This window comes from Hyaena hyaena, unplaced genomic scaffold (assembly GCF_003009895.1).
Source record: "Hyaena hyaena isolate Hyena2069 unplaced genomic scaffold, ASM300989v1 scaffold_201, whole genome shotgun sequence".
NCBI classification, from domain to species: Eukaryota; Metazoa; Chordata; class Mammalia; order Carnivora; family Hyaenidae; genus Hyaena; species Hyaena hyaena.
Window position 1 is genome coordinate 2,314,074 of NW_024080833.1, and position 23,959 is coordinate 2,338,032.

The 23,959-nt window shown below is 38.9% G+C and overlaps 1 protein-coding gene across 3 annotated transcripts in view; it reads right to left on the reverse strand.

Moving 5' to 3' along the window:
• The window catches only part of CCDC181 (coiled-coil domain containing 181), a 29,502-nt gene extending 7,103 nt beyond the window's left edge, over nt 1–22,399 (reverse strand). Inside the window, exons 1-4 of one of the 3 annotated variants that reach the window (XM_039241870.1) lie at nt 21,906–22,399; nt 17,344–17,483; nt 13,372–14,319; nt 1,552–1,698 (exon numbers count right to left, since the gene is read on the reverse strand). In XM_039241870.1, the coding sequence (XP_039097801.1) occupies nt 1,552–1,698; nt 13,372–14,319; nt 17,344–17,483; nt 21,906–21,984 (1,314 nt within the window). In that variant the 5' untranslated portion in view covers nt 21,985–22,399. The remainder of the gene's footprint in view (nt 1–1,551; nt 1,699–13,371; nt 14,320–17,343; nt 17,484–21,905) is intronic. The other 2 variants (XM_039241869.1, XM_039241872.1) reach the window with 2 other exon arrangements.
• Between the last annotated feature and the right edge of the window lie 1,560 nt (nt 22,400–23,959).

Here is a 23,959-nt window from a genome sequence, read left to right on the forward strand (position 1 = left end):
GGATCCTGAGGGTGTTATGCTGAGCGAAATAAGTCAGGCAGAGAAGGACAAATATCATATATTTGCACGTATAGGAGGATTAGGAGGAACTTGACGGAGGAACAAGGGGGAGAAGAAGGGCGGAAATGGTGGGGGAGAGGGAGAGAGGCAAACCATGAGAGACTCTTGAATGCTGACAAAAACTGAGGACTGATGGATGTGGAGGGGAGGGGGCGATGGGCATGGAGGAGGGCACTCATGGGGATGAGCACTGGGTGTTATGTGGAAACTAATTTGACAATAAACGATTTGTAAAAAATGAAAAAAAAGATTTTTTTTAAAAAAGAAATATCTAAATTTAATGACCTAGAAATATGACCATGATGCGTTAAATGGGGAAAAAAAGCAAAGTGCACAATAAATTTTTGATTTGTAAAACCATAAATATAAATAAGGCTCGGAAGACTTGCACCACACTTTAAAAGCACTTATCACTAGGAGATGAGTCAGGATACGTAGGGCACAGGACTGAATTTTCAATTTTTTGTTATATGCTTTTTGGAAAAAATAGTAGGGATATGGATGACTTTTTGCTTTGTCTTTGGTTTCCTATGTTTCAAATTTTTAAAAACTAAATAATTTGGTGTCTTTAATTTGTTAGCTTTCATATAAGATTTATATATATCATTCTTTTAAAAAAATTTTTTGAGTATAGTTGACATTCAATAATGTTACATTAGTTTCAGGTTTATGACACAGTGAATCACCCTCTCTAAGCTCACCACAAGGGTAGCTACCATCTGTTACCACACAACACTGTTACAATATCACTTACTGTATTCCTCATGCTGACCCTTTTATTGCAATGACTTATTCATTCCATAATAGGAAGCCCGTACTTCCCATTCCCCTTCACCTATTTTGCCCCTCCCCCTACCCCCACCTCTGGGCCCTGGCAACCATCACTTTGTTCTCTTTATTTGTAGATCTGAGTCTCCTTTTTGTTCAGTTTTTCGGATTCTACATATGAGTTGAAATCATATGGTATTTGTCTTTTCTCCATCTGTCTATATGTCCACTATTTTTTATGTTTATTTATTTATTTTGAGAGACAGAGAGCACAAGTACGGGAAGGGCAAAGAGAGAGTCAGACAGAGAACTTGGGGCTGCATCCCATGAACCGTGAAATCATGACCTGAGCTGAAATCAAGAATCGGGCGCTTAACTGACTGAGCCACCCAGGCGCCCCATATGTCTATTCTTAAGTAGAACCATTCTGTTTGTGTGTGTGCTATCTTTGTCCTATTTGAATATCAAAATTAAAATATCCTGAAAAAACATATTGGTGGTTTTCCATTTTCTGTACTATAAAAGTCTATTCAAAATAAGAATCATTTGATTTTCTTAGAATTTAATTGCAAAGTCATCTGTATGTTGCTTCTTTTACAAGGGCCATTCTTGGACCACTTGTCCTACTTTTTCCAGAGGTTCTTATTCTGATATTCACATTTCTTCTTGTAACTCAGCCTTCATATCTGTATAAACTTATTTTCATACAGAAGTTTTACTTACCTTGCTATTCATGTCTTCAATTTGCTTTGCTCGCTGAATTCTCCTCATTTCTAGGATCTGCTCTCTTTTTTTTTGCAACCATGCTTTAAATACCATATCATTCTCTTTTTTCTTTTCTTTTTCTTCTTCTATTTTTCTTTGTTCTTCCTGGTGGAAAGAGTATCAAAAGACATTCATGAAAAAATTAATAAAATTGTATATGAATAATTGGAGTTGAGAGATATATTTTGATATCTGAAATTAGCATTCTCTGCTCCTAAAACTTTCCAATTTGCTTAGGGATAAAATGAAGATTTATCAGATAAATTAAATTGTAGAGATAAATTCTACAATTACATAGATGTACAATATACGCATGCTGTTCAGGAAATCCTTGAATCTCTCCTTCATTTCCTGGTTTACTTTTGGAATTAAATCCCTCAAATTGTAGCCCTGCAAAATTAAAAAAAAAAAAGGGGGGGGGGCCACCACACTCCAGAAGCACTATATAGTGTCTTATAGGAGCACCATAAATGTTTGAAACATTTTTATATTTTGTTAGATTTGTTGTGATAAATGACATTGTGGTCATGAAAGAAAATGCTACAATCATCATTTAGAAAGATATATTAAAATCTACAGTGAGCAATAATGCGTTTCCTAGGACTTGCTTTAAAAATACATCAGCCAAGAAACAGAGGAGATGAAGCAAATATGCCAAAATCTCAATGACTTTTAAAGCTGGGTGATGGCCACACAAGGATTAACTGTAACTTCATGTGTTTGAAATTTTTTATTACAGTGTTTAAAAATATTTTTCAAATTGCGTGCCTGGGTGGTTCAGTCAGTTGAGCGTCCAAATTTGGCTCAGGCCATGATCTCACAGTTTAAGTTCGAGCCCCATGTCAGGCCCTGTGCTGACAGCTTGGAGCCTGGAGCCTGCTTCGGATTCTGTGTCTCCTTCTCTCTCTGATTCTCACACTGTGCTCCTTCTCTCAAAAATTATGTAAAAAAAAGTTTTTAAAAAATATTTTTCAACTAGTATTCACAAAATGACATTAAAAATTTTTTTAATGTTTTATTTATTTCTGAGAGAGAAAGAAAGAGACAGCATAAGCAGGGGAAGGTCAGAGAGAGAGAGGGAGACACAGAATCTGAAACAGGCTCCAGGCTCTGGGCTGTCAGCACAGAGCCCAACGCAGGGCTCAACCCACGAACCATGAGATCATGACCTGAGCCGAAGTCAGACGCTTAGCCACCTGAGCCACACAGCTGCCGCCAAAATGACATTTTTTACAGAAAAATTTACAAACAAAATGAATTTGTATATGAATTATTCAATTAATGTTATAAAATGAAATTTTTTACACTTGAGGAGAGGTACATAAACCAGTTGTACAGAGCTATAGTTACTAGGAGCAAAGTGGAACATGTCAGGACCATTATCATAGTGGAAACTGTACTGAGCTAAAAGTTGGGAGACGAGTGACAATCGCTGCCATCACTCTGTGTTGATTTGGGCAAACCCTTCACCTCTGTATTCTCATCTACAAGATGGAATGAAATTAATGAGCTCTCAAGTCTCTTCCAATACTAAAATTTTAGCACTTAAATGAACTTAATTGTACAATCCATGCTTTGATTTTCTTCAAATGATGGAATTCAGAGTTCTTTCTTTACATTTAACAATATAGCAAGCCATTCTAATTCCTTCTGATTGAACAAAATGTAAGAAGGAAAGAAAAAATTCTATCCAATTGACAGCACAAAATGTCTTTTAAAATACTGATATCCTGGAAAGGTGTGTATGATTTTGTGACAGAATCCTGGTTATACTCTCCTTTTAAAAAAATATATATAGGGTGGCCCAGTCAGTTGAGTGTCTGACTTTAGCTCAGGCCATGATCTCACAGTTCATGAGTTCAAGCCCTGCCTTGGGCTCTGTGCTGACAGCTCAGAACCTGGAGCCTGGTTCAGATTCTGTGTCTCCCTCTCTCTGCCCCTACCCATCCTCACCCCTCACCCCACAACTGTGTGTGTGTGTGTCTTTCAAAAGTAAACATTAAAATTTTTTTAAATAAAAATATATGCATACATGTGAATAAAAAATGAAGATTTCTATTTAGAAATACCTATATACTATTTTCTAAGCCCTAAAAATGTTTGCATAAAATGTGAATTTATCAAAGATTAAAATTTACATTTATTTGTAAGTTTCTTTTTACAAAAAGGAGCTTGGGTAATGTGAAAGGTGAAACAAAATGGACTCACCTTATGTCAAGGGACTTTAAACTGGAGACAGGGGCCATTAGGATGTGGGCCTTATGCAATGTTTGAACTGGGCCACACTACCAATATAGCAAGGGCTCAGCCAGTACGTGCAACCTGCTACAGTATTACTTTTTCTTAGCCATAGCCTCAGTAACCAATTATGTGTAGCCAAGATTAAATTTCTGTTGTCAACACCAAACAAAATTCTTTGTAAATATCGTATATACAAGCATTCTTTTTTGCCTTTAAAAACTCTTGACTTTTGTGCGCTAGTGGACGTAATGTGGGTTGCGATTTAAATCTCTACTCCCCAAATTCCAGTTCTGAGACCTCAAATAAATGCTTTTGTTTTGTTTCAGTTCTGTGTCTTTCCTCAGCTGACAATACCGTGCATAAATACAGACAGTGTGGTAAGATGATTATCTTTCTGGAGGAACATTTAGATATTACACAGAAGATCTCAGCCAAAGTACAGATAATACAGTTGCCAAAGAAAACAATGAAATGATGCACTTAGAATAGATACAGTATAGCAGTTCAACCCAGCAAATATTTTGTTGGGCATAAACAAAGAAAGCCTTCCCCTGAAACCAATTAAAAAATATGAAAAAGCCTTAGCATTTACATACAGTCTTGAGCAAGTATATAAGTAATAAAACCATGCCTTCGGCAAGTGCGTAAGCAAAGGGAAATTAGTTCTGAGGATTCTGGCAGGAGAAAAGTGCATCTCAGCACCAAGACTAAGTGACACCCAGAAAAGAGGATCAAAATAAAAGCAAAACTACTTCTGAGTCACACCAGTTCAAGATTACTCAGTTCATTAGTGAAAAGATGCTGAAATTATATAAAACCTCTTGTATAATATTTATAGAAATATATAAGGCACTTGTACATGCATATGTGTGTACAGCAAACATTACATAGTTCATTCTCATATGTAATTTTGTATTATCATAAAGTTCTACGTTAGCAGATCCTTTTAAGTACTGTCATATACCTAAACCAAGTAGACTAGGTCTGCCTGTTACAGTTCTGGTATTAGTGCCCAAGCAAGCTAAACTTTATTTAGTGTGCACTTTTTCAGATTCCTGCCTAAGCGTTCTATAGGTTATACATCCTTAATTTGTTTTTCGAACAATTTTTCTGCTAATATGGGCTCCTTATTTAAACATCAGAAATTTCCTTGATAATTTCCTACATAATTCCTACACCATTTCTCAATAGATGCCAAGAAAACAGATTATGGATCCTATTTTGCTATAAACAAATTGAGTGATTTGGGTAAAGTTTATAAACTTCTAAAATTTAATTAACAGATTTCTTATCTGTAAAAGGATCTTTAGGGATTCTTCAAATTGTAAAACTCTAGCTACCTGTGATCCTGCCAAAGTCTGGCATTTACAGTCAGACAGTTTGTGGTTCAGGTTAATATCATTAGGTATCCAATAAAACAGAGAACCAGGGCACTGATTTAACTAATTTAGAGAAAATCCACCAGTTTTAGGACCTGGAGTTTTCATTAATGAAACACAGTTTTATTCAAGAGCTATGAAACAAGAGTCCAGGTGAAGTCAGCACTGCTAAGAGAGTCACTCGAAATGCAGTTGAAAGGGCTTGAGGAAGTAGGACCATTGCAGCCTCCCACCCCCCACCCACCCACCCCCGCCCCCCGCTGTTCTCAGTTCTCAGAACAATGTCAAACTCCTCTTCTACTTTGGACCGAAATAGAGATAATGTAACAACCTGCTAGCTAAAGAGTCAATTGTGTATTCAATAGTTTAAATTCTGCCCCCTTAATTCCTTCAAAACCCTTGTGGGTTTTGTCTTTATAAGCCTGCACATATAAAGTTGGGCTCCCCACTCATATTTCAAAGCACTGTCAATTCTGGTTGACGTTTCCCAGATTGCAATCCCTAAGACTCCAAATAAATGCCCTGGTTGCTTCACAGCCTCTTCTTAATCGACATTACTTGGCATAGCTGGTAGGATCTCAAGTACCTGACCTCTGTTTCCAGTGTTGCCCTGGATCGGAGTAAGGTATCAGGAGTCCACTGCACTCCTACATACCTTCGGTGGCTTTGAGTCACAGTGATAAATCCTCTTGGTTGTGAAATCCACCCCCCCCCCCCCCCCCCCCCCCCCCCCCCCCCGCCAATCTTGGTCAAGGTTCAGGCCTTTATTTGGATGTCCTCTGTTGCTGGCTTCTGTCCTCACTCATTTTTGAGGGGAGGATTCCATCTTCATTCATTCTGAATGGAATATTTGGGTTTCAGGTTCTTGGTAAGTACTCAGTTATGGGAAATAATAATCAGCCCCCTATTGTAACTCCTGCAGTATTTATGCTAAGGAAAATGGCCCTTCTTGCTGTGAATACTTGCCCCATTGGATCATATTACCCAAGATGATTTAAAACTTCATTGCTTAAAATGGGTACTTTTGTTATCCTAAAATTAGTTTACCTGCATGCACAATTGGAAAAGGCTTATAAAGACAATCAAATGGGATGCCTATTTCAGTTGTTACCTGGAAGGTTTGAAACATATTCAAGATTCTAAAAATCTCCTCTTTATAAAATGCCATTTCTAAACTAATTGAAGCAAACAAACAATTTTAAGAAGACCTATCTTCATTGTATCAGGCACATCTTGTTCCCTAACTTCTTCTTTGTCTCTGGGCATGCAACAGCCCTCTTGCACCAAGGACCTGCCTCTGGGGCCATCTTCCTCTTCCCCTCTGCACCATCTCCACCTCCTCGGTACCCTCCTCCACTTCCTCATTCCAATCTTCTTGCCAGAACTCTGGGGACAGCTCTGTAAGGATCTTCACAGCACACAAATAAAAATCCTTAGTAAAAGACTTTGGTCATCTGAGCAATTAACTTAGTCCATCTGCCAGAAATACTATTTGGATCCAGCTATTCTTTTGAGAAAAGCTGAATCATGCCTGAATCATGGTATGCATTTTAAAATGAAACTATAAGGTTACTATCTATAACTATCTATATATTACGTATGCCTACATATGTATGTTACAGTGATGTGATATTTTCTATCTCTGATGGCATTGACAAAGTTAATTTATAAAAGAGGTCCATTTAATTGGATTAAAAACAATTAAGTGCTTACATAAATTAAGTATTCAAAAAATTCCCAGAAATACAAAAACCACTAACCCACGTATTTTTCAAGTTCACATGATCTGAGATAATTCTTGATAAATAAATGCTAGTTTAATGGAGAACAAACTGATGGCTACCAGAGGGGAGGTGTGTGGGACGATAGGTAATATGGGTGATGGGGATTAAGGAGTGCATTTGTGATGAGCACGGGGTGTTGCACGGAAGCGTTAAATCACTATAGTGTATATCAGAAACTAATATTACACTGTATGCTAACTAACTGGAATTTGAATTAAAACTTTAGTAAAAAAATAAAAATAAATTAAAAATGCAAGTTTACGTTTGCTGGTTTAATAAAAGCAGGAAGTGTCTTCAGAGTTAACATCAGAGGCAATAGAAATACACAACTTTTTCTATCTGGGTTTACTATCATAAAAGCTCATGCTATCTCTGTTTCAAAATCTATCAATAAAAGAAATAACTTAAGATGATGATTAGTTGTTTAGTGTTCTAATCCAAGTGCAATCACTAAAGGCAAGAAATTTAAGTAAATTTAAATGAGATAAAAGTTTATGCTGAATTAAACTAGATAACAAATGTTCATTAACCATCTAAATAATTTCAAAATATATAACATACTGAGATATCGATTGCTAAACCAAAGTTTATTTAGTTTTGGCTTTTAAATTTTTTACAGAAAGACAAAAATATATATAATATTTAGGTCTATTTAATAAACAAATCTATGCAAAAAAATTAAAATGACATTGAGGGGGAATATACTTATAGAAATTATGGAATAATGAGAGGCAGGTGGGTGGCTCAGTTGGTTAAGTGTCTGATTCTTGATTTCGGATCAGGTCATCATCTCAGGGTTGGGAGTTCGAGCTCCTTGTTGGGCCCCATGCTGGCAGTGTGGAGCTTGCTTGGGATTCTTTCTCTCTGCCTCTCCCCTGTTCCCTTCCTCTCTCTCTCAATAAATAAATAAACTTTAAAAAAGTGACTTATAAAAATTATGAAATGATGAAACATATGTATAAATGTACCTGCCCACAATTGTTTCTTAGTTTTTACTAGGAATTAAGACCCTAAGGGTTAAAAATTCTATTTAGCATTTTTGAAAGTAAAACTACTAAAATTCAACAAGGATGAAAGAAAACGACTGTATATGTAAATGGAAACTAGGAGAGGAAAGCAGGGTGTGTGTTTTTGGTAAAAGACGGTGTGGGGAAGAAATGCATTTTGTTGAGGGAAATGAAACTGATTTTATCATAAAGAAAGGCTGGTTATTGCAGAAAGAGAACGAACAAGAGACAAACTAAAATAGACACAGAAAGTTCTAGAAGGTTTATAAGAAAGAAATCTTGGAAAAGGAACTTCATATGTAATCAAGCTGGCCAAGATTAAAATGAATGCATTTAAAGTTCAGTTTCGATATCAAAAGTACACTAGTGCGAAATTTTGGTTTTCTCTGTTGAAAGGACAAATTTTCTCAGATTGATAGCCTGCTCTTAATAAGAGATTGTACAGACAAAGTTTCTTTACTTTCAGGGTAATCTGCCTCGGAAACAGGTTCTATGTTTTGTCTTTATCACATCTTTGATAACTTGGGAAAACTGAGTCTTCTTCTCTATTAAGACCAGCAAAGGCTTTTATAGCTAATTGTAATTTTCCCTGTATTTGTCCCTGAAAATTAATTTGATTAAATGGATAATTAAATATTGTTTTATAATTTTCTGTTATCCTACTGGCTCAAGTATCCAAACCTTTTGATATTTTTTACAAACTCCCTCAAATCAACTTCTAAATAAAGTCTTTTTGAACTGGAAAATTCCATAGGACCTATTAGGTTTATTTGATACGTTAAAATCACATGGGAAGCATTGTCAAATAAGAAATAATACTAAACTTCCTTTATGTAACATCTATACAATGTTCCAAATTCTGTGTGAAATTCCCAGAAATCTGATTGTTTCCTGATATAATGTTATTAGTCATCATTTTAAAATGTATGACAGGGGTGCCTGGGTGGTGGCTCAGTCGGTTAAGCATCTCATGGTTTGAGAGTTCAAGCCCCATGTCGGGCTCTGTGCTGACAGCTCAGAGCCTGCAGCCTGCTTCAGATTCCATGTCTCCCTCTCTCTCTGACCCTCCCATGCTTATGCTCTCTCTCTCTCTCAAAAATAAATAAACATTTTTAAATGTTTTAAATAAAAAAATAAAATGTATGTCATAGGGGCACCTAGGCAACTGTCAGTTAAGCATGTGACTGTTGATTCTGGCTCAGGTCATAATGTCATGGTTCTTGAGATTGAGCCCTGTGTCAGGCTCCGCCTGCCTGCTTATGGTTCTCTCTCCCTCTCCATCCGCCTCTCCCTCTCACACCTCTCTCTCAACATAAATAAACTTAAAAAATAAATAAATAAATAACTTAAATAAAATGTATGTCATGAAAATAAGCAACCCCCTTTACAAACTCCATTATGAGAATGAGATTCATTATATTTGGCATTTGTCCTCCAGCAGATTAACCTTTTATGAAACTCTCTTGCTGTCTCCCCAAATGTCATCATTTCGAACTATCATTCTCTAAACCCTGCCTTCTAAACCCTTACCTTCTGATGACAGAGATATCTTCTCTTACCCTCTGCGCCCTTTGAAATATGGCAGTTGGATTTTACCCAGCTGCCACCATCTCAAAGACACAAGTATGTTCTAGTAATGGCCTGTATGTTTTCTCATTGTGCAGAACCCTTTCCTAGTCATGGAGTATGGCTTCAGCTCCATGGTAAAAAATTATTGCAGAAAATAATCCCAAACTGAGGTGTACCCCCGAACTTCACAATGACTGAGGGAGCTATTTCACAAAATAAATATTAAAGGCCATTTGCCACATCTGGCCAACATTACAACATTTTCATTGCACATATCATCCCCAACACTCTGCCACTGTAGAACAAACAAATGGAATAATTAAGACCCAGTGGCAAACCTTACTGCATCTTTCAGTCTGCTTTGGTCTATATTTGATATTATTTAACCTAAGATCCACTCTGTTTGATACACATGAATTATCTTCCTTTGAAATCATTATCTGAACACCTATGAGGATGGCCTACTATGGAAAGGAAATCCACTAATCTACTGCAAAGATCTTATCAAAGTACTTGAAACTAATACCGAGCTCATACAGCAATCCTTCCCCAACACACTCCTGGGAGATAAACATCTTCAACATCATAACCTCCCACCTGGACATTTGCTTACTGGAAATGTCACCCTCACAAGGATGCCCTCCAACCTCACTGGGAAGGGTCATATTAAGTATTCTTAACTAACCTCTATGCTGCTAAACTTAAAGGCATTGACCCATGGATTCACAGTTCTTATTTAAAAAAAAAAAAAAAAAAAGCCATCCTCACCTGACTGGACATCCCCATCCACAAGAGATCTCAAACTAAAAATATCCAGATTCACTCAAAAGCAAGAGTCTGGATGAGAAGCAGACAGCACCTGAAGTACACAGACAGCTTTCCCAAGAGTCATGACCAGGCTTGTATAACCTCACAACAGACTCTTACTAATGCCTGATGTTCATGAAATATTTGGAATAACCCTTGTAGCAGGCACTTCAGCACTCTGGTTAATCCTACTTCTACCAGTGATTCTGATTACTTGAGTTTGATTGTTTTTAAAACATGAGATGCTTTCTGCTCTTGCTTATTATTACCCTAATTAGAGGAACTAAATGGTAGACAAAGCCATAATTCAAACACCCCAAACTACAGCAAGCTCTCCCGGGTAACCCTTCTGGCTACTGAGTATGTCATTCCCAGCCCCCTGTGGGGGATCAGGAAACTCTTGGGCAACTCATTTATAATTTCACTCTTCTCCGTAATTTCACTGTAAACTAGATTGTCCCCTCTGACCTCACCTATCAAGTTAAAATAATCTGGCCTCCCAGGAAAGAAAACACCCTCTGCTTCACTTTAACCACCCCAAAATGCTGGAGAAAAACATTCTAATGATCGAACCGTTTATCAAGAGCCAGAAACCTCCTCTACTTGGCTCTTGCAGACGTGCCAAGGCACAAATAACACGTGTTCCTCAACAGACACTTGTAGCTGCAAGACTCCCCCGTACAAAAGATTCTTTCAGCTAAGATCTGAATCACACAGCCACCCCCTTTCTGTCTGCTCAAATAAAATAGATCCCTGGTTTTCTCCTATCAGGCCCTCTATACCAGTAAAGGAGTCCATAACCAGATCTAAGCAGAGACGCTTTGCACCCCTACAGGATACATTTTCATCTGCACTTACAGGGGACAATCTTGGGCATCTGCTTGCCTAGACAGCTGGAGAATGGCAGAGCAATGCCGCCTGGGATATCTAACTTCCCTTTTATCTGTCCTTAAGTTAATTACTAAAGGATAACCATATAGGAACTAATCATAGAAGTAAAAGAAGTCTCTCCACTAAAAAAACTAAAAGAAAATGATTATCCAGTTGACAACCCCTCTAAATATAAAGATAATAGTTGTGGGCATTCTCAAGGCTATGATCTCCCAGGAAAGAAGAACCTTTGTACAGGGGCCCAATTTGGGAGGATCTTCAGTTGTTGGCTTGGAATGAGTCCATGATTAGAAATCTCTCTTGGACCATCAGCAGAATTTCCAGGTCCATTGCCCAAGATATTAGAGCCAGGGCAAATCTTTATAAACTCTATCTCATGTTATCCTCAATAATAGCACAGCAGTAGGTTATTTACTTGTTATCCAAGGAAGAGTCATCACTAACACTTCTTGCTGTATGTGGATAAGGCTTCCTGTCACTTGGAATTAGAAACTGCTAAGATTTTTAAGCTTTCTAAATCACTCAGGGGAATCTCACCCTCTAAAACCTTTGGGTGGCTGGATTTCAGATTCTCAGATATTTTTAGTTAACTCCTGATCAGAACTGGGACCTGGGTTACAAGCTATCTTATCATTGTTTTAATTTGTTCTATACCCATTATTATCCCACTGTCATTGCTTTCATAGCCAATGTTACAAATCCTGTCAGAACTCAGATAACGTTTGTTCAAAGACTCAAAACCATCCATCAGATGTACCCTTTGACTGAAAAGAAAGGAGAATCTAAATGACTTCTAGGTCTTATTTTCTCAAACCGCTTTGTTACTCAGGTGTGGATGGAAGACTCTCACCTCTCATGCTTGTTGAACATATCAAGTAACAAGCACTATGAGATTCCACCCTCCAAAGTACGTGAGGGGCCCCGAGCAAATTGCAGGTTGCCAACCACTTTAATAATGAAATAGGGCTGCGTGATCATAAAAATTTGTCACTGATGTTTTCCTGCCAGAAAGATCTTGATCAGAAGGGGGAAAGGTGGAAGAAGATTCAAAACGAAGTCAGCATTGCTAAGAGAGTCACTCAAAATAGAGTTGAAAGAACACTGAAGAAGTGGGGCCTATGCATTGTCTCCTATTTCAAGTTCACTGTTTCAATTCTCAGTCCACCTGATCTTTTGACTTTTGTCAACTGCAACTTGTCAACCACAACCCTGACCACCTGGTGAGACACATTCTTGTACTTCGGATGGAAATAGAGATAATGTAACATCTGTTGGCCAGACTATGTGTATTAGCTCGTCAGTTTAAACTCTGCCATCACCAATCATAATTCTTTCAAAACAAGTTATGTAGACTTGTGGTTTTTGCCTTTATAGGCCTGCACTCCCTACTCACTAGCTCACTATTCAGAGCACACTTTTGATTTAGGTTGACTCTCTGTCTCCTGGATTGCAATCCCTAAGACCCCAGAGAAATGCTTCGGTTACCTCACAGCCGCTTCTTGATTCACAGAACCAGATCACTGTCATCATCATCATCATCATTATCATCTGGGATTCCATATGGCATTTTGGAAATACTCTGTTAAGGTTATCAGGCTCTATTCTTAAAATAAAACTAAAATCTCTGAAATCAAGTAATTATAGGCATGGAAGAATATGTGAAAACACACACACACATAAGTCAGAGAATTATAATCCAAATCTACCTATTGCCTCCTAAGCTCCAACAAATTTGTGCCTTCATTTTTCCATCTGACACCTGATTTTCACCTGCTCACATCAAGATTACTTTCAGCAGTCACTTCTCTGAGTCTCATCTTTAAAAAAAGGATCTGATGATGTCATCACTGATATCTCTACCTCTAACATGAGTCATTCATTACTATGCTCTGTGATTCTTCCAAGAAAGGACCAACATAATCATGGTGTTTACCCAGTAAATCCGCATTCTTAATATTTAACCACTTAATCTAACAATAGAAAAACAAAACAAGCAAGCAAATATATCCAGTACTTTGAGGGACCATTTCAATTCCCACTGCATTTATAAAACATGAAAATATATTCTGCTTTCAATATGATGCCCACTTATGGCCTCACCTCCCTCTTTAGCTTTTCTCTCTTTTGTTCTAGCCGTTTTTGCAGTTCTTTCTGTCGAGGAGAAAGACAATATGTTGAGGTCACTGGAGAGGTATTTGCAGACTGTGTTCTGTGACTGGGTTTCCCGTTCCCCTTACTTCGATCTGAGTTGGCAGCAGAGCTTGGACGTGTCTTGGGGTTGGTTGGTGGCTGAGGGATGTAAGCCAGTGGCTCTTCTGCTGATGAATGAGCAACAGCATGAATCATTGCTATAGGCTCTTCTTTGTTGACACCATTGACATTTGAGTTGGAAGACCTAGATGACAACTGGTGAGGTTCATTTTCTGTACCATTAGTATTAATGGGGGGCAAAAACCCCTGACTCTCAATGTCTTGTAAATTCAGAAGTTCAAACTTTCCATCTCTCTCAACTAGTATTTTCCTATCCTTGTTCTCTTCACAATTTCCATCAGTGAGTGACAGGAGCACATTTTCTTGTCCAAATTCATTGGAAATACATAACTGTGACAGTTTTCCAGACATACTACTTTCATTTTCAAGATGATTTTTGTAAGAATCAGTGTCTTCCAGTGGAGGAACTTCCAAATCAACTAATTTGTCTTTGAACTTAAGTTTTCGTTCCCTTTTATCATTCACAGGTTCTTGATTCTGTAGAATCTTGTTGGCTTCTACAATTTTTTCCATAATATATCTCCTTACTTCCTCATCCTCTTCCTCCTCCAGGTCTCTCTGGCTCTCCATTCTGGATTCCTGGAAAGAGTTTTCACTATCTGAATCTGATATGGAATCCAAAGGTTGAATACTTGGGACAGAAATGAAGGCATTTCTTCTTGGTGAAACTTCATCCTTCAAAGATTTGTCAGGATCAGAATTCTGTTCTGTGTGTTCTGTTTCTGTTTCATTGTCTTTTAATTCTTGATTAATATTCTCTTCATTCCCACAAGCCATCTAAAAAAAATAATATGAGGTTCTCTTTTTCAGTAAAAATTGAGACTCTTTGTCCATTTACATGTAGACAATCCAAAATGCGTTTCCATAATCATGCCATACATTTAGTGAATGGGAAAATTTACATGCTTCTTACTTTTACTGTGCTCATAATATTCTAACTAATATTTATGAGCACCCCAAGGGAAATGCATGTGACAATAGCACTTTAGGGAAAATTTAATGCTAAATCTGAATTGGATGTTGCTAGGGGCTATATTAACATTTTAAAAAGTTTTATGCTAATGAAAAGGTAACTACAAATAGTACATTATTATGTTAATATGCCTCCTCTATAAAATATTCTTAACTTTAAATTTTCAGAAAAAAAATTTTTTTTAATGTTTTCTCTTATAATATTTGTATTCTTCAAAAAACTATCTTTCTCCCCAGGACCATTACAACCTCAGTCTTTAGTCAAGTTCTAATCATTCTGAGACTCTATAATAATCTTTTCAGATTATTACTGCTGCCATTTTCTGCAGGATCTGGATCCAAATTCCAGTCAATTTTTATCTCCAGATGACATTTTCCTTCCTAACTATTCTCCAAGGCTCCAACAGTCTATGCTAAACACCATCATAAACTTATATTAAAAAAGCATAGTTCCATGTGAACCATAGATCAGTATCATCACATCACCAAACCCTGCTCTACACCTGCTGTTTCTAATTAAAGGCTTCTTATCTAACATCTTTCCCACATACATACATACTCAGCGACCAAACAGAAACACTTTCCCCCTACAGTAGTTTTTTCTTTTTCTCGGACACTTCTCTCCCTCCTGAAACAATTTTACGGGAGTTACCACCTGCTGCTCTCTTCAAACTCATAAAATTCCCTTCCTCTTTTACATGCTTAAAGGTCATCTTTTCTGATAGCTGCCCCTTCCTACCCTGCACAGCATTGCCAGACGTCTGATAAGCAAATAAACCTGGCCCGTTAAAACGTCTAACAAGTAAGTAAGATTAAACTAAGATTTCTGCATTGTAATTGGGGTTTTTTAAGCTGTATTTGATTCATTGTTCATTCTGACAGTATCTGTTTCCTAATTTTCTTTGGTTTTAATTTTTTAAAACCCACTGCAAAAGAAGCCAAAGAAACAAAAAAATGAAAACCCCACTGCAATATAACTACCACTTTTTACAGTGAGATTCCACCCCAGCCCTTATCCATGTCTCTATATCTGTCATCCATTTTTCCTTGGCAGCCTCACAGGAAGAAGTGATTATAACCACCCACGAGAATGAGTAAGATTGACGAGAGCCCTTTGTTTTGACCACTGCTGTATCCCAAACACCCACAACAGCCTCTGATACATGGTAGGTGATTATTAATATTTTCTGAATGAATTAAGAAATGAAGCAATGAATCATCACTATCTCTTTTCTAATTCTAGCACTCTGTGCTTTGGATCACATACCCTTCCAGCCATGAGATTGGAACTTACCACTCTGGGGTATCTCTGCCTCTACTCATTCTTACTATTTTTCTGCTAAAGATACATAAAACTCCCATTTAAAGGCCATCTCAGAAAAATCTTTACTTTTCACTGTTGTCTTTTCCAAATATTATCCCATTTCTCCTCTCCAATGTATAAGAAAGCAAATGGAACTTAAGAGAAGTTTGTGATGTAAAACTTACTGTCTTCTTTTTCTCATATTCTTTTTCTTAACCTTCTTAAATCTGACTTCTGTTGCAATTACTTAGATCGCTGTCCCTCTAAAGTCACCTATTCTTATAGCTGTCTTACATCTTTTCTTTATTACTTCCCTATTTATTGACTCTAATTTCATACATATATGCATATGAATATATACATGTATGAATATATATGCACATGTATACACACACAAATTATATAGAGACACACATATACACTACATATGCATAAATATATATATAATATGTAAAGAGAGAAAGAACTGTCCATGATCCAGGAACAGTTTCATTTTCCTGGATTTCCCTTCTATGTGTCTCATAAATACTGTATGATCATGTTTAATGGGTCCACTGTTTTCTATGGTATTCCTATGGCTCAGTTTTGACTCTCTACATTTTTCTCTATATACATTCCCCTGAGGAGCTAATTCAGTCTAAGGGCTTCAAATATTAGCCAAAAGACCATGTTTTTTGAGGATCTGCTTTATTTTCATTTATGTTAAAAGTATAATTCCATGGGGGCGCCTGGGTGGCTTAGTCGGTTAAGCGTCCGACTTTCGCTTAGGTCATGATCTCGCGGTTTGTGGGTTCGAGCCCCGCGTCGGGCTCTGTGCTGACTGCCAGCTCAGAACCTGGAGCCTGTTTCAGTCTGTGACACCCTCTCTCTCTGACCCTCCCCTGCTCACGCTGTCTCTCTCTCTCTCTCTCCTAGAAATAAATAAAAATATTTAAAAAAAAAAAAAAAAAGTATAATTCCATGATTTTTCCAAGTTTATCGAAAGTAGAAATTAATTGTACTTGTTTTTATTTTTGATGCAATAAATCATTTATATTACATAAATTATAACTTTCAATTATTATTTTAGTTTTTTTAAACATTTATTTTTGAGAGAGAGACAGAGCATGAGCAAGAGAGGGAGGCACAGAATCCAAAGCAGGCTCAAGGCTCTGAGCTGTCAGCACAGAGCCCAATGCAGGGCTCGAACTCACAAACTGCAAGATCATGACCTGAGCTGAAGTCAGAAGCTTAATCAACTGAGACACCCAGGCACTCCCATTTTTAACTATAATTTAAACTTTATTAAGTGCTAAATTAATCCCTGTTCTCTCACTAATTATCTCTTGCCTTAGGATACAACATATAAACTCTTAATGTCTCCATTTTCTCATTTGTAAGGCGGAAATAATGATACTTGTTCCGTCCGTGTATATCAAAGGAATTTTGGGAGGTTTAGAGGACATAATATATGCAAAACTCTTGAAGAATTACAAAGCACTCTGTTAATGTAATTATTAAGAATGCTTTTTGCAATTTATATATACCTCTATTATGCTGGCACCACTTTTTTCTTTTTCATTAATTAACCATTCCAGGTCCTTTTCAAAGTCATCTTCATAGTCTCCACTTTCTTTTGAGTCCATATCTTTACTTTCATCCATTTTCTGTTTATTAAAGAATAATGCTGTAAGATTTAAAAAGACAAGGTATATGTTATGCCCACTTTAGGGGAAGAGTGGAGAATGGAGTTTAATGTAATAAGCTAACCAACACATAGAAACACAAAGCATGAGATGTTCCAAATAAACATACTATCTGTATACCCTGAAAGAGGGACCTTCAATGGCCAGACGTTTTCTAGATCTACCACTCTAAAAACCATCCCCCTCCACCCAATTCCTGAAACCCTGATTTACAAAGAGACTCTCTGAGGCTTAGAGGAGGATTTTCCACACCCCTCCCTGCCAATCATTAAAACTCCTTGCCCAGGTCAAAGCAGATGACACAGCTTTTAAGTCATACTCATTAACATTGTCTTATATTGAAATAAAAACAAATGACAGGCTTCCTCTGCTCTCTGAAAGCAGAGCATTCCAACGAAACCTTTTGAAAGCCAACATGGCAGAAAGCAAAGAAGCAATTACCTTTTCATAAAAGCAAAAATCCTCTTCAGATTTCATTCAGTGAACAAAAACAGGTACTAATGTGGGTCTTTTGTAAAAGAAAAGTGTAAAGCAAACTCTCAAACAGTGGGAGAAACCTGAGTATCACTTCCTACCCTCAATGTTTCAATCCTACTAGTTTATAGGGCATAGTTATAATTTGTGATCTGAGAGCTTTCAATTAAGTAACATCTGATTTTCAACTACGGTAAATGTTAATATCCGCAGAAGTCAAACTGTTTTCAACTCTCTGAACTATATTTTTCATTAAAAAAAAAATAAAATGTGATGCCTAATAGTACCCATTATCAGTGACAAATAAATAGGGAGGTCTGGTAAACGTTCGTGTTTATGAAAATGGTGTGTAAATCCAGTCACTTTTAAGAGAACAAAGCTAAAGTTATCTATAGATTGAGGTCAGTTCCTCACCCTGCTAACTGTTTTGTCTATAATTTTTCAAACAAAAGAAGTGAATAAATCTTCACCTATAATGTGTCTGTATATGTATGTGAGCATACCATATGTATGTGTATATATGTACAGTTTTGATGAACCTTTGTTGAATACCTACAATATTCCTATATACATACTGAGGACAAGAGTCCATCAGTTATTTCAGATAAAGAGAACAACAGGAGAAAGAGCAAACAAACATGGAATTGCATGAAATTGTGCACTGTGGCCTGACATAATGTGTTCCTGAAGAAGAATCTGGAAGGAGTGAGAAGGGATCAGTCTGATGTCAGGTTATCTGTTCAAGACAGGGTTGAGGGAGAACTTTATGTAGATCTAATTGTCATAAAGGCAAATATATAATAATAACCTGAACATTACCCACTATTAAACAAAAACAGAAAGAGCAACGCTGTCTAAATGCACATAGAATTTCAGGTCCAGTTTCAAAAGAACTACAGAAATCTCATCTTCAGGGTTGGCTATGGGAGTAAAATGCCTGAAAACCAGGCTCAGAGGAATGCCCTAGGAATATTACCCTAGAGAAGAGAAAATCAAAGAGTCATGACACCTGCTTTACATTATTCAAATGGCTGCTGCCATTTGAAGTTCAACTTCAAATAGAAAAACTAGTCAAGGGCTGGAAACGCAAGGACAAATTTTGGCAATTTAAAACGGAATTTATATTGCAAACTTGTCCTAAAGTAAGTTGCCTATTAGAAGCGTTGCATTCCTGGGGCACCTGGGTGGCTCAGTCCGTTAAGCATCCGACTTCAGTTCCGGTCATGACCTCACGGTTCGTGGGTTCAAGCCCCATGTCGGGCTCTGTGCTGACAGCCAGCTCAGAGCCTGGAGCCTGTTTCAGATTCTGTATCTCCCTCTCTCTCTGACCCTCCCTGGGCATCCTTTTGGCTCTCAGTCTCAGAAATAAATAAAACATTTTAAAAAATTAAAAAAAAAAAAAAAAAGAGGGGCGCCTGGGTGGCTTAGTCGGCTAAGCGTCCGACTTTCGCTTGGGTCATGATCTCGCGGTTCGTGGGTTCGAGCCCCGCGTCGGGCTCTGTGCTGACTGCCAGCTCGGAGCCTGGAGCCTGTTTCAGCCTGTGACTCCCTCTCTCTCTGACCCTCCCCTGCTCACGCTGTCTCTCTCTCTCTCTCTCCTAGAAATAAAAAAAAATAAAAATAAAAATAAAAATAAAAATAAAAATAAAAAAATAAATAAAAAAAAAAGAAGTGTTGCATTCCCTGTCAATGACAAAGAGCTTTAGCAAAAACTGGAGGACCCCTAAGATTTATTTTAAACTTTTTATAAGCTGCAAATAAGCAAATAATTGCCAACTCATGAAAAGCAAGAGAATTTAAAAGGAAATGCATAGTAGCATGATAAACTTAATTGAAAACAAATGATCTGGGCCTCTGAAATCCAAGACTTAAAAAATTCTGGTCTGTTTCATTGAAATGTCATCTTTCCTTAGCGTGGTGTTTGGTATTGGTACCCTTCCCCTTCTCAAGAGGAAGTTAGTTTTATGTACATGAATGTAAATCATTCAACCTAATTATTCACCTCGATAATTAAAACTATTCCCAACGTGTTAGATTACAATCCCTTCTAGATAGTTATTTCTTTTAAACTAAGAATACAAAATGGACTTTCTTAAAGAACTCAAAGTAAAGTTTCAGTAATTTGTAAAGTAAAGGTTGAGAGCAATAATATTTTGAGGTAACCTAGAGAAACCAAACCAATACTTCCGAGTGAGTTTCTTTACCACTGCCTGGCCACGAGACAGGCTAAACCACATCAACTGTTATGTCTAACGATGTACTAATTGAAAGTAAGTGCACCGTGGATGATTAGAACACACTAAAACTCACTGTGATCCAAAATACTGATAGAAACAATACTGGTTTTCACAGTCACAAGTGGCTTAGCATAATCAGCTTTCTTTTCAGACCAGGGATCTTGGAGTTTACTAAGATGTTTAGGTTACATAACTAATTGTTAGAATAAGATTTCTATGGAGCTCTTCAGTACTCTCCTTTAATTTTATAATAAATATAGTTCTGAATTTGTAAAAAATCGTTGCCGGAGGACTTTCATAGCTGTGCTTTTATATTTACAAAGAAGCTCACCCATGTGAAAGCTCAAATTTAAAAGACAGAATCAGCATAATCAATAAAAATAAAATGAAAAAATCAAACACACTAGGTGTTATTAAATCGTACAATTATGCAATAATTAAAAAGAGAAAAAGCCACAGTTTGAAGTGACTCTAAGACGTAAATGAAGATGCATTAAATTTGTACCGCCGTTCTTTTCCTGTCCCCTTTTCCTGTCCCTTCAAAAACTTCGTGGCCGGTTGCCAAGTAAACAAAGAACATAAATCATAAACTCTTGTTACCAAGTCCCTTAAGACTTTTTCAAATGCGTCACAGGATATCCAATCCCCTTCAGTTCTTTCAATCATCATCCCCAGGGTCCTGGCCATATGGTGCACACTCAACATACTGGAACAAAAACACATTTTACACCAACTGAATCCGTAGCACTTACTCCTCCTGAGTTTCACACATTTAAATTTCAGGGTTTATCAGCAGTAAAAAATCTACATAAGTGGCCTGGATAAGAACCGCCCTCTTAATAGGTTAACTAGAATAAGAGACAAATTAATTCCTTCCTCCGGGGTGTCTGCTAACTCCCACGTGGGCCTGTGACTGCAGACGCTTTAGCGTGTGTGAGTCTCAGCGAAGTCTGCATGCACACTTTTGACAACTTTCTGTCAGGACGCAGACCTGTGAAAATAGTTTACTCCCATTCACTGACCCCAGTCTTATCTCATAGCCTTTTAAACATACGTTTGTTTAACACCGAAGAGAATCCAAGGAACGTCAAAGACAGCCTGTTTGAACACAAAACAAGCGCTTAAGCAAAAGCCAAGCCTACGAACACCGTGAGACCACCTGGCCCGTTCTTCCTGCTGCATCCTTCCGAACGGTAACCCCATGAGTTAAAAAAAGAATCTTAAATTCATACTGTCACAAGTATGACAATAATAATACTTTACAAACATTAGGTGATCATTCTAATTTGTATCCAGGCTCCCCAGGAACCGTCGCCTAAATGAATACCTAAGCCTCTTCATGGGAGCCACCGTTTCAGGAGTGACTCTTTTCTCCCAGGGACGAGAACTTGGGGACGGGAAAGAAGATGACAAAAGCGGGAGACGAAGCTACCCTCGGAGGGGTTCCCCTCACAGAAAGCCACGCGGGGTGCTGCCCGCCTCCCCCGCGGGCTCGCTGGACGCGGGACTCCGGCGCCAGACGTCTCGCGCACGCTTCCTCCCGGACGCCCCCGACGCTCGGCCCCGTCCCCTCGGGAAACATCGCCGCCACGACTATCTCCGCACCTTCCTTCCCTGCTCTCCCTCTGGACCCCTCCTGCCTGTGTGAGACGCGGCGGCCGGGGTCGCACGGGCGGCCGGCGCAGTTCTCACCTCCGCCTTCTAAGCTCCGACAGGCGGGCGAGGGAGACCCCGGCCCCCGCTCCCTCGGCGGCCGGGCCCCAGCTGCCATAGCAACGGCGCGTCTCCGCGTCCTCCATCCGGGCCTCCCTCCCTGCGGGGCGCGGGGGCGCGGTGGCGCGGCGCAGGCGCAGACGGCCGCCGAGAACACCCCGCGCCGGCCCGCACGCCGCGCGCCCCGCCCCGTCAGGCCGCGGTTTCCCAGGACGCAGGCGGGAAGAGCGCGCCTACGCCCACCCGCGTGGAGGGCGCGCGTCGGACCTGGAGCGTCGCCTTCCCGGCTGTGAATTTTCCCGCGTGTAGTCGTCTCTCCCCAAATACGGGATTTTTTAGGACAGTTTCTGGACGTCGACGCCTGGTGTTTTCTTCGCGTTATCCAGGCCCTTCCAGTTTTCGCTGCGCGGTGAGCAGATGGCTGATTAGTTACCAGATTCTTCTGGAAGCCCCCGCACCCCGTCGCGAATGAAAAACCGGTCCTTCTGCGCCCAGAAGGGGGGTCAGAGGACGCTTGCTCCAGGCTCCAGGAATGCTGAAACGGGCAAACAGAACGTTCGCGAATCCTCCGTAAAGATCTGCTGTCCGTATACAGGGGAAGCACAGTGAATCCTTGATTGCAGTGACAAATGACAAGATTTTAGAAAGTGGCCATTCCCTGCCACACACAAAAACAAACAAAAAGCAGGGAGATACGAAAATATTCCCTCAGTGCACTCCGGAATTTTCAGATTCTTTTTTATTACTGGAATTTTTAATGTATATATTTTTAAATATTTATTTCTGAGAGAGCGCAAGCAGGGGAGGGGCAGAGAGAGCGGGACAAAGGGCGTGAAGCCCCCCTGACAGTAGCAAGCACGGGGGCTTGAACTCCCAAACCAGAAGACGGTGCCCTGAGCCCAAGTGAGTGCTCACCAGCCGAGCCACCCAGGGGCCCCTAATGCTTGTCTTGAGAGAGTGAGTGTGAGGAGAGGAGAGGCCGAGGGAGGGAATTCCCAGCAGGCTCCTCACCGCTGGTGCCGACCGAGTCAGGACGCTTGACCGGGCCTGGGCCAGAATCACGAATCACAAGCTTCGTGGACTTAGCCACTCAGGCACCTCTGTTTATTTTTAGAATCTTTATCACTTGGTGTGATGGAGAGCATCTTTTCTTCCAAGAGAGGCACTGTAAAATTGAGTTTTAAAGTATTCTCTAAGTTGTAAACTTAGTAAAAAATTAAAAAGATTTTCAGGTTAAAATGGATTACAAGATTGACTGCATTTCCTAGCTGCAGCGTATGACTTACAGTTCTAGATTTAATGCTTCTCATTAAATGTTAAACATGACCGTTATAGAACCTTGTGTTATGTACCTGAATGACATTTAAAAGTGGGATGCATAGGGGGGCACCTACCTGGTCGGTTCATTGTGGGGTCCCGAGTTCAAGCCCCACCTTGGGTGTAGAGATTACTAAACAAAATGAATTTTAAAAAAATAATAAAAGTGGGATGGATAGCTGTAAAAATTCAGAAGCACATCACACTTAAGTGGAAGCCAGAGTTCCACTTACCTCAGCCACGTAGGACCCAGTTGCAAACAAAACAAATATAAAAATCTTTAAAATAATAATAAAAACTTACCACAGAGGCTCCTGGCTGGCTCAGTCACAAGAGCATGCAGCTTTGATCTTGAGGTCATGAGTTTGAGCCCCACGTTGGAGGCAGAGATTACTAAAATAAATAAAACTTTTTTTTTAAAAAAAAAAAAGGGTATTACAAAGTTTGTGAGCTAAGACCGAGCCATTCGTGGGACACTCTGTCACAATCCTTTCCTTTCCTCTATTCTCATAAACTTAGTGCTCTGAGTTCCCAGCCAGGAAATCAAAATATGATCCCTTGAAAGGAAGGGAAAGAGAAGAGGCGGGCTGTTGAAAGCAGATACACTGACACCAGAAAGAACTGGAGACATGATCAACTGTCATGCAGGAAGATTAATAAAAAGGCTTGAAAGCAGAGACTACCTAGAATAAACCAAAAATCTTAAGGGCAAGCAG